Below are 10837 nucleotides of genomic sequence, written 5' to 3'. Positions count from 1 at the left end.
ATGTGTGCAGACATTAGAAACAAACATCTTTAATGAGCTATCAGTTCTCAACGAGGTCCGGATATATGGTCCCATAGCTGTTTTCTTACTTAGAAAGAATAGCAAATATACATTTGGGCCAAAGTGAATGAAATTTGACATCTTTCACTTTTAGAAGATTTAAATATTCTCAAGGATGGTTTTGTTGTCATCCAAGAGTTTAAAGGTCTTGGTTATTGCATAAACAATTTTCATCATCTAAGATACTAACCTCTTAATGTTTCTCCATTTACCGTTGTCACAAATCTGCTTCTATATGAACAAAATCTAGATGCAGAGAAAGCAACATTTTCATTAGCAGTTCAGTTAATTAAGGTAGACAAGTCAGCTTTCTTAGTTTTTGCAGTCAGATCACTTTGTGTTATAGTATGTTGTTCTCTGCAGCATATGTTGCCTAATGTCTTGATTAAGATGAAATTTGAATATATTTCGTTTACAGGCTGCATCACTATTGGGCTCAGCATCAGTAGCTGTTCAGTCAATTGTACTTGCATGTTCACTTGCACCTTCAATTCCACTTTTCAGCAAAAAGAAGAATTCATATACTGACGAGCTGGATGAGAACAGCTCTAATGAAGAAAGTACAAGTGATTCTCGACTTGTTTTAGATACCCAGGTTTTCTGGGTCATCACATTTATTCGCCTTATGGCAATGCCTCTTGTAGGCTTACTGCTAGTGAAGGCAAGCTGTTTCTTTGAGCTCCTTACAATTAGGATCTACATCAATTTTAGACTGTCTTTTTTCTTATTGGAATTTCTGTTACAGGGTTGTTTTCAGCTGAGAGCATTTGGTTCACTAAATTCCAGTTTCTATAGTCAGTATTGAATCTTATATTTGTCATTGTTTGTGTTGAAGTGCAGATACTGCATAGGGCTCATCTACTACCTTCCAATCCAATTTGCATATTGACAATCTTGGTGAGTAGGAATATCAGACAGACTGTAATATATACTATTTCTGATTTACATCTTCTAAAAAACATTGAAGGTGAGAGAAAGTAATGCCACATTCATTTGGTCATGGATCGAATTATATGAGTGAATTGAATATTTTTTGTAATTAGGAAAATCATTAGCCTTAATTTTTAGGGAAAGAATTTAGGGAAGTCTTAAATATTTAAATTGAAATATTTGTCGTTCAAGTCCAAATTGAATGTGGGCTGTACTTATGATGTTATTGACCAAAGAGGTAATTGTGACTTCCTTGGAGGAGTGGACAAATGGGTCTGACCCGTGTTTACTCCTTAAATTGATAAAACTAGTACAAGTATAAATAAATATAAATAATAATGTGTTGGTATCCAAATGCTACTCCTAAAAAGTAGTATTACAAATACAAAACATGGAGAGATCGCCAATATTGCATACATAATCATCTATGAAATAAGGAGCAAAACCATCCTTATATAAGATTCCAAACACCTTATCCAAATAGGATAAGATTGACAATTAATAAAGCAAAAAGCAATAACCTAAAGTCAACATGACTTTATTAAAGAAGACTCCAAAAGTCTATCCTAAAAGATAATTGGCTATTATAAATGAAACATTACTTTAATACTATCCCTTAATGGTCAATCTACTAACTACACCAAGTCTATCTTGAAATTTACAAATTTGTTGGGACCCAAAGGCTTGGCAAGGATGTCTACAGTTTGATCTTCGGAAGGACAAAACTACAACATAACCGATCCATCTTCTACAAGTTGCTTAGTGAAGTGACAATCCAGTTCCACATGTTTGGTAGGCTCATTGAAGATTGGATCCTTGGCAAGTTTGAGCACCACTTGATTGTCACATAGCAACGGTGAAGGCTCTACTTGAGGCATCTTCATGTCTAAAAGCATCCTTCAAAGCCATACTACATCACATGTTGCTTTTGTTTGTTCCTTGATTTTGCTTTAGTCGAGAAGAGAGCTACTACTTGTTGCTTCATGTTGGTCTATGTGACTAAACCCATGTCAAGGCTGAAAACATATCAAAAGTGGATTTTCTATTATCAACAGAAACTATCCAATCTAAATTTGTGAACCCGACAAACCTAGGATCTTTATGTCTATTGTACAAAATGCCAAAATCAAGTGTCCCTTTCACATATCTCAACAACCTCTTCACTTCAGTTCAATGTTCTACATTTGGTGTTGCCATTAATCTAGAAATGAAACTCACAACATAGCTCAAATTAGGTTTGGTGTCTATAAGATATATAAGGCTTCCCACTAGATTCTTGGATGCTGACTCATTAACTACTTTTGAGTCAGTTTTAGTTGAAATTTTTAATCCTTTCTCCAAAGGTGTTGACAAAATTATAATCCATCATTCTGAATTTTTCAAGAAAACTCCTTGCATATTTGGACCGAGAAATAAAAATATTGCCACCTATTTGCCAAAATTCTATAGCTAGATAGTAATGTAGAAAGCCTAAACTGGACGTGTCAAAAGCTTTAGTAATATTAGATTTGATAAAGCACTTGCCTCACTACCTATAATAATGATATCATCCACATATATAATAAGAAGAATGAGATTGTTATCCACACTTTTGATGTATAGATTGGCATCCAAAGGGCTCCATTGAAATCCTCGTTCAACCAAATACTGTTGATTTTGAGTACCATGCCTTAGGTGCCTGCTTCAAGCCATTTAGAAAATTTCTTCAATCTGCATACAAAATTCTCCTTTCTTGCAACCTGAAAACCATTTGGTTGAATAATGTACACTTCTTCCTCCAAATCTCCATCGAGGAAGACACTTTTTATGTGCATTTGATAAATTGTCCAATCAAATTGAGTTTCCATGGCATAAACTAAGTGGATGGTGCTCATCTTCGTTGTAGGAGCAAAGGTCACTCCTTAGAGTCAATGCCCTCTCTATATGAGAACCCTTTAGGGACTAACCTAGTTTTGTCCTTTTCAAGTGTACCATTTGCTTTATACTTGACCTTGTACCCCATTTGCAGCAAATGAGTTTCTTGCCTAGTGGAAGATCTGAAAGTTTCCAGGTGTCATTGTTCATAAGACTCTCATGTTTGGTTTCCATGTTCTTTTCCCATTCAAGTTTTCCTTTTTCCTTAACAAACACCTATGGCTCATACACTCCCTAAATATTGGCCATGTCAGCAAAGTTTAGTGTGTCTGTCTTGCTCTTGCCTCTCGATGATCTTTCCTCAATCATTTCACTTAGTCATGGATCTCCAATGGTGCTTTTCACCACTTTGGTCTTCTCTTAGAAGACTACATCCAAATCAGCATTATCATCTTGACTTGGGCTTCTTGTATTTGTGTCATCTAGATGTTGATCCAAGTTATCATCAATGAAAATTAGGTCTACTTCCTCATGAACTAAATCTCCCCTTCAGGTGAAGCTTCCTGAAGTGTAATATACACAATTTTTTTATTATTTTTGTAACGTATAATAGAATAAGACGGAGATGTGGAAGTTGTGTTTTCACAATATATATATTGCAAGAATAATAAATTGAAATAACAATATTTTGAAATACCCACGACGAGCAAATAATTGAAAGTATAATTTATCATCAAACTCAAAGATACCCAGATGATGAAATAGCATTACAATGTAAAATCAGACATACCCATTTGCTGATTACAAAATAACAGTGAATAACAGCAAAACCCAGCAAACTAGTACATTGAAAACCTAGACACCACCTCCAAGAATGGCCTCAAAAAGATGCAATCTGAATATTACAGTGTTGTCAAACCCCAGGCGCCCAAATTGCTTGAAGATGTCCACTTGAATATCCAGCGCATTCACTTAGGAAACTCAGTCACCTGAAAAAGCCTGTACGACCAGCCACAAAGTGATACCAACCAACATAAAAATCGTACAAATAGCAATAACTCACTCAATCTCCTTCAAGTCAACCCTTCACAAATCTGTTTGGTAGATTTTCTATGTAGAAACTGAAAATACAAGTCACCAATGAAGCCTACCTGTGATCTCTATTTGAAACCACAAGATAAATCTTTTATCAATGTATAAGATGTTCCTTGCAAGGGTTTTCGTCCTGTTGTCCTCAATTTTTTATTTCAAAAATTGGACTATCATATAGAAATTTTTGTTAAAAATTGAAAATTTTTACTCTATGGCATGCTTCCCGAGCCATAAATTCGCCCCATCCTTGGACTGGATCGATCGTTGATCCATCCCCAAGCTACGTTTCGAATTTCGTCGCGTTTCGAGTCCGTTTGCTATGTTTTTGCTTCAATGTAGGGGAATTTTTCGATAATTACCAGTAACTGGTAATTTGTTTTTCAAAACCCCCTTGAAGCTTTTTGGCTTGTAGGGGAATTTTTCTCCAACTACAAGTTTTTATAAAACTTGTAATGAGGGTTTTAAAACCCCCATTACCAGTAGCTTGACTTTAAGTTAAAATAAAACTTGTAAATGGGATTTTAAAACCCCTTTACATGTCTTTGTAACTTAAAGTTATTTTTATAATGTTAAAATAAAACTTGTAAATGGGATTTTAAAACCCCTTTACATGTTTTAAGTGAAATCACTTGTAAAGGGAATTCTATTTCCCTATTACAAGTAATTTAACTTGTAATTTCTTTTCTAAAACCCGAAATTTTCCTTAGAGGCAAAAATATGAACATTTTATAAAACTTGTTGTTTTGTTTCCAAAACCCGAAATTCTTCCATGCCATTGCAAGCTGATTTGGGTTCGAATTTTTTGGAGGAAATGTAGGGATTCCTTCCAAGTGTGAATTTGCTGCAACTTTGAAGGATTCAAACCCATTTTCCACGCATTCATTAAACCACTTTTTTCGCCATTTGTCTTCTTCAAAGCGTTTTTTCTGAATCATGCATTTATGCGATTTGCCATGGTTTGGGGGTTTCAATCCATTTATTTCTAAGGCGTTTTTAACTCAACCATAAATGCGTTGGATTCTAAGCATTTATCAAACCATTTTATGCGCATTTTTGGTTTCGGATTTGCAAATAGGCGGTAAAAACCAGTCACGTTTTTTGCCAAAAATGCATTCTTCGCCTATAAGGTATGCTTTCAATCCTAAATCGTTTTTGCTTTGTCTTGTATTTAATGATGAATTAAATCAGTTTCGAACTACTTCCTTGGCATTTTTTTCATGGCATTTTTATAGCAAATCGGTTTTGCTTTTGTCACAATGCGTGGCTAAGTTTTTCCCATTGTGTAAATTCTATTTAAGGGCATCATCTTCCATGTTGGGTTGATTCTCCAAGTTTGGATTTCTTCTCAACCTTGCAAGGTAATTTTTATTTTTGTATTTCTTTCTTATTTCTTTCCTTGCATTTTCTTGTTTGGTTTTAGTTTTGTTCATGTTCATAACGGGTTTATGAAAGGAAATTCCCCATTTTACAAAGAAATTTGTAAAGTTGAGTTGTTCTTCCCCTTTGTAATTCTCCTTCTTTACTTGCATTCGGGTTTTAGAAACCCGATTGCAAGTAAGAGGAAAATTTGTGTTCTTCCCCTTTTTGAACAAAGACTTAACCTTCTTTGGTCCAAAAAAAAAATCAAGTTTCAAAATAAGAAAGATGTGCTCTTCCCAATTTGCAATCTTCCCAATTTGCAAAGAAATTTGCAAGTGTGAAAAGTTCTACCTCAAAATGTGTTCTTCCCTTTTTGGACAAAGACTTAACCTTCTTTAGTCCAAAAATCAAGTTTCAATGACGAAAAAATCAAGTTCTTCCCAATTTCGGGTTTTGAAATTCCGATTGCAAGTTGAAAATTCCTTCCATTATCCGTACTTATCATCCTCGCCATTTCCTACTTGCCTAAATACTATTTTTTCATCCATTCCTTCAATTTTCAGTTTGTAAATAAGTTTGTATTTGGATTTAGAAAACCAATTGCAAATGTGTTCTTCCCAACTTCCAAACTGAAAATTCATTCTCCTTCCATTTATTCATGCTTCGTGTTTTGCAAGTATAATTGCATTCAGAATTTGGAAACCCGATTACACGTTTGTACTTCCCTCTTGTGTACTTGCAAAACATGTTTCAAAACCCGAAATAAGTCAAAAGCTTATTTTTCCACCTCTTATATTTCCTCTGACAAAGCCAAAGTGCGAAAGTTGAACTTTCCCAATTGGAGGAATGAAAATGTCTAAAGGTACTGACTTTGATGTTGCCTTGATACTCTTGGATTTACATTGCAGCATTCCCAGTTGTTTCCAGATGACAGATGTATCATCATCTCCCACTCCAAAAAAGATGAAATATAGGTATGATAAATACCAAAATGAAGTTCCGCAGTCACAGGTTTCATCCTCCCTTGATCATATCAAGGATATTGAGATAGGGCATGTTGACATGTCCGAATTCATAGAAAGGATTGAAGATCTGAAGGAGGGGGATATGCAACGGTTGTTGGACAGCCATATCCATCATGCCGCATCCTTTCCAATTGCTGCCCTAGAACCGGAATTTGTTCTAGCATGTGCCCATCATTTTGATAAAGAGACACGAGTTATTAAAAATGATGATGGAGAAGTGATCATTCCCCTGGATGCAGCAGCTATACAGAAGGTTTTCAAAATACCTTCTGAAACCATCTATATAGAGATCTCCAAGCAAAGTGCAGCTGAATACTTTGCCAAAAGGGAGAAAGACTATAAGCGTCATATCAATAAATGGATTCATGAACCTCGCACTGCGCTTACCAGATGGGCAAAGTTATATCGATCTGATTTCAAGAATGAGATCGGTGATACTATTACTCTTCTAAGTCGTATGATGGGATTGGAACATTCCAATGTTTTTGAAGCTTGGATGTACGAATTTATTAAGTTAATAAGGCAGTCTCAACACATCTGTTGGGGTGAGATCATCAGTGATGCTTTGTGTGAACAACTTGCAGTCGTCTCTACTACTTTCACCTTCTACATGAATTCATATCTCGTGTATATTGCTGCGTCACTTAGACATTTCCCAGGTCTTTCCACCAAGGGTGACCGCATGCTTGTACCGGTTTGGGAATACTATGATCAATTGCCTCTAAGATCAAGTAGGTCTCATTTCAGAAGGGTTCAGGACGCTTTCTTTGGTCATTATTTGTGTCAATTTGACAAGAACCTGAAGAACAAAAGAGTCTCAGATGAAGCATCGGAAAAGGTGAAAGAATATGGTTGTTTGATTCTCCAGTTTCCAACTTTTACCTACATGAGAGCTGGATGCTATGGCGGGCAGCCTTACATGCTCCCACGATACCCAACAGATAAGATTATTCTCATGGAATTGGGAAGGCAGATCATGGCTATGCATACACATCAGTCAGTTAAGCACAAGGTTGGCATGGGTATTTCTTCCAACAACCCATTGAAGATCGGTCGATATTCTCTAATGACTTCAATCAAGGCTAGGGCTATGGAGACCGAGTTGTAGGAAATTAGACTCAAAAGATTCAAACCTAGAGCTGATTTCAATTACCGAGGCATGAAGGAGAAGATCAAGAAGACCTTCATCCATGTACATCAGATAGAAGATATCTGGGTTGATCTCCGTACCGAAAAGGAGATTCGCAAGATGGATTACTGCCGACTCACTGCAGAACAGATTGTGGATCTAAACCTCATGAACGTGCCACAAGGGATGATTGATGATGGCAACATTCTTGATCCTGAGTTTGTCAATCAGAATGTTGATGAGGCTCCACTTCCTTCTATCCACTGGTCCCATAAGGAAGGCACTTCTATCTTGGATAGATTTCAGTCAGTTCTTGCCAATACCAATATCTGGCTTAAGAACAATGGTGTCAAGCTCATTAAGATTAAGGTTGGGAAAGAATATGATTCTACAGGTCCTCTTGGGCAGAAGTCTGAAATTCAACTACACAATAAAAAAGGTGCATCCTCTTCTAGTATGAGGATTAAATTGCGAGTCAACCGTGCAATGGTGCTTCCTCCTCAGGAAATAATAGTTCAAGGCAAGAAGAAACCACAATTGGAAATTGATGTGATTGATCCTGAAGCTTCAGAGGAAGAAACTCAATCTGATAATGCTCCTCAGTCGCTTTCTACAGAGTCCCCACATAATTCTCTTTCTTCACTTCCTATTGAGGTACCCATGTTTCCTCCTGTGATAGATGTTAGCTCTCAATCTGTCCCTTCAATTTCAGAATCTCCGCAGAACGTCCTTCCACTTTCAGCAGCAGAACCATCTTAAGGTCATTCTCAGGAAAATTTGTTGAATATCTTTTCAGATGATCGTTCATATGTACCTGTCTGATATTGATACTTCTATGACCTTTTTTGATGAGTTCATGACATCTTCATCACATCCCGTCGTCACTCAGCAGACTATGGTGGCTATCCAGACGGACACTTCTCCCAAGGTCACCACAGTTATTCAAACAGAAACTGCTTCTCCCTCTATCCCAGAATCAGAGTTAATGGCTTTACCTCCATGGCTCAGTTCCTTCACTGCAAAGAGGAAGAAGCAGGTGATCTCACCTGATGCCTTTGACTACCAACAGTTGAAACAATCAAACCCTAAAGCTGTTAAGAGGGCAAAGACAGTTTCGAGGGTGACCGTTGATGAAAATCGGTTGAGTGGCAGAAATCGCTGAACCAATATCTGATAAACCACTTGAAGAAATGCAAGCAGCTGATTATCGGATCACAAAAGTGCAACTGGGTAAGCAGACTCATGAGGTTGTCAAGCATGATGCTCAACAAACAGTGGCTACATTGGTACAACGGTATGATGAGGTGTTGACCAAGAAAGATCAATTGGAAGTAGAGAATCAAAGACTCATGGCAGCCATCCAAAGTATTACTCAACCTTCAAGTGGAGAAGGCCAAGTACCTATTTCCTCCAGGGTCAGTGAACCAATCCAAGGTATTGAGAGTGCTGCCCAAAAGGTTCAAGCCTTAGACACCTGGGTTGATCAACTGCATGACTTATGTTCATAAGTCATAACGCAGGTATTTGAAACAATGGTTAAATTGGAGATCATTAAAGATAAGTTGAATCAAATCTTGGGTGCTTTCAAACTAAATTTGGAGAAGGTTGAGGGAAATTTAGTTTCTTGGCGAAAGATGCCTCATCATCAGTTGGGCGTTCTTCAGGTGCATGACGTAATTCCTTCCAGAGTCATGTACATTGAATATGAGGAACTTCTGGAGAACAAATATCTTGTTCTCAAATCACTCATTGAAGAAATTGATGAGACCTTAAAGTTGCATGAAGCAGTCTTTCAAGATGTTACCTCCCGTTGTAAAAAGGCATCCTACGACATTTTATATCAGAACGATGAGCTACTGCCCGAGGAAGAAGTTCTTGCAGATCTGCAACTCAAGATTCATGATGAATGGAGAAGTGAGCAATTCTCAGTCGCTTCCATTCAAATATTGATTAAGTATCAAACTGAGTTGCAGGAAATTCGGTCAGCATTGGAAAAGGGCAATTCCACGCTATGCCAATGCCATGATGTCATCGTAAAGACTAGGGTGGTGGCTATGAACACTCATGAACCAGATCCTGATGAATTGCTGAAAGTTATTCAGAAGTTCGAATTGTTCATATCTTCAAGAGGTGCAACTTAAGTGTTTTTAACACTTGTTGTAAAATTTTAAAATTGTAATTTCAGAATTGTAGTTTCCCTTTCGACAAGTTTACTAGTAAAAACATTTTTGTAATCGCAAGTTGTCATCACTTGCATTTTTGTAATTACTTGTAAGGCAACTACAAGTTGTGTCCGATTAGGACTATATTTGGAATAAGTCTTAGTTAGTTAATGAAGTCATAATTAGTTGTTGAATAGGTCTTGGTGGTTGAGGGAATTTCTCAACTTAGTTAGGATCCTCCCACCTTTTTCTCAAGGCTCCTCTCCTATAAATAGAAGAGAGGGTCCTTTGTAATCTTTATCTTTTGGGAAAGCAAGCAAAAACTTTGCCAAATTTACAGCAAGAAGTCTTTGAGCTTATGTATGTGAATTGAAGGTTTTGAAGAATAATAAAGAAGGATTACTCAAGTTTTGAGTCTTTGAGCTACAAGTTTGAGTTTGACTCTTTTTATTTATTCTATGCAAAGTGTTTCTAAAGGAGCTTAGTCCAATCTGATTTGAAGTCTTTGAGCTGCAAGTAGAGAAGATTAATTAAAATAGGAAATCTCTAGAAGGAGCAGCAAGTCTTTGAGCTTGCATTAGTTCTTGTCTTTGTGTTAAAAGAATAAATTATTCCAGTCTTTGAGCTGTTGTCTTTTATTCATTGTAAAATTTAGTATAGCAAAGGGTAGATAGGACTTCCAATAGTCAAGTCTTTGAGCTTGATATTGTTGTCCCGTCCCGAAGGAAGTGACGGAAGTCTTTGCGCTTTCAGGAAACTTCATTTCCTTTCTCTCATTTCACTTGAAAGTAGTTACTACTGTTCATATTCAATCGCTATCCTTTTCTGTGAAGACAAAAGGATATTGTCTTTCTTGAAGAAAGAAGGAAGACTGCTGTACCATCCTGTTTTTATTTCAGTTTTAGTTAGATAGGGGTAGCCTTCCCTTAATTAGGAGAGTTTTTACTCGTGTGCTGTGGTTGAAACCACAATTTTGTATATTTCCCCAAGTGTACAAAATTTTCAACGAACAGTTTTTTGGCAACTCCGTTGGGGATACGGACGCATTCAGAAGCCTCACGCTTTCGTTTGAGGTCTAGTGTCTTGTTGTTTTCAGAATAACCTTTCTTTGGTTTTCTGCTAGGGTTTGAGAGAGTTGAAGTACTTTGGTAATTCTATCTTATAATTTCTGATATAAATTTGTTTGGCCCATTTGAAACACCAACAGATTCTCCTCGAATGTGCTA

The 10837-nt window shown here is 36.8% G+C and overlaps 1 protein-coding gene across 1 annotated transcript in view; it reads left to right on the top strand.

Annotated features, from left to right (window-relative positions):
* The first annotated feature begins 463 nt into the window (after nt 1–463).
* The window catches only part of LOC131062835 (uncharacterized), a 31191-nt gene continuing 20817 nt past the window's right edge, over nt 464–10837 (top strand). Inside the window, exons 1-2 of the mRNA XM_057996581.1 lie at nt 464–721; nt 901–957. Coding sequence (XP_057852564.1) covers nt 686–721; nt 901–957 — 93 coding nt within the window. The 5' untranslated portion in view covers nt 464–685. The remainder of the gene's footprint in view (nt 722–900; nt 958–10837) is intronic.

This window comes from Cryptomeria japonica, chromosome 10 (assembly GCF_030272615.1).
Source record: "Cryptomeria japonica chromosome 10, Sugi_1.0, whole genome shotgun sequence".
In the NCBI taxonomy this organism is placed as follows: domain Eukaryota; kingdom Viridiplantae; phylum Streptophyta; class Pinopsida; order Cupressales; family Cupressaceae; genus Cryptomeria; species Cryptomeria japonica.
This window is presented reverse-complemented; position numbering and strand designations above follow the sequence as displayed.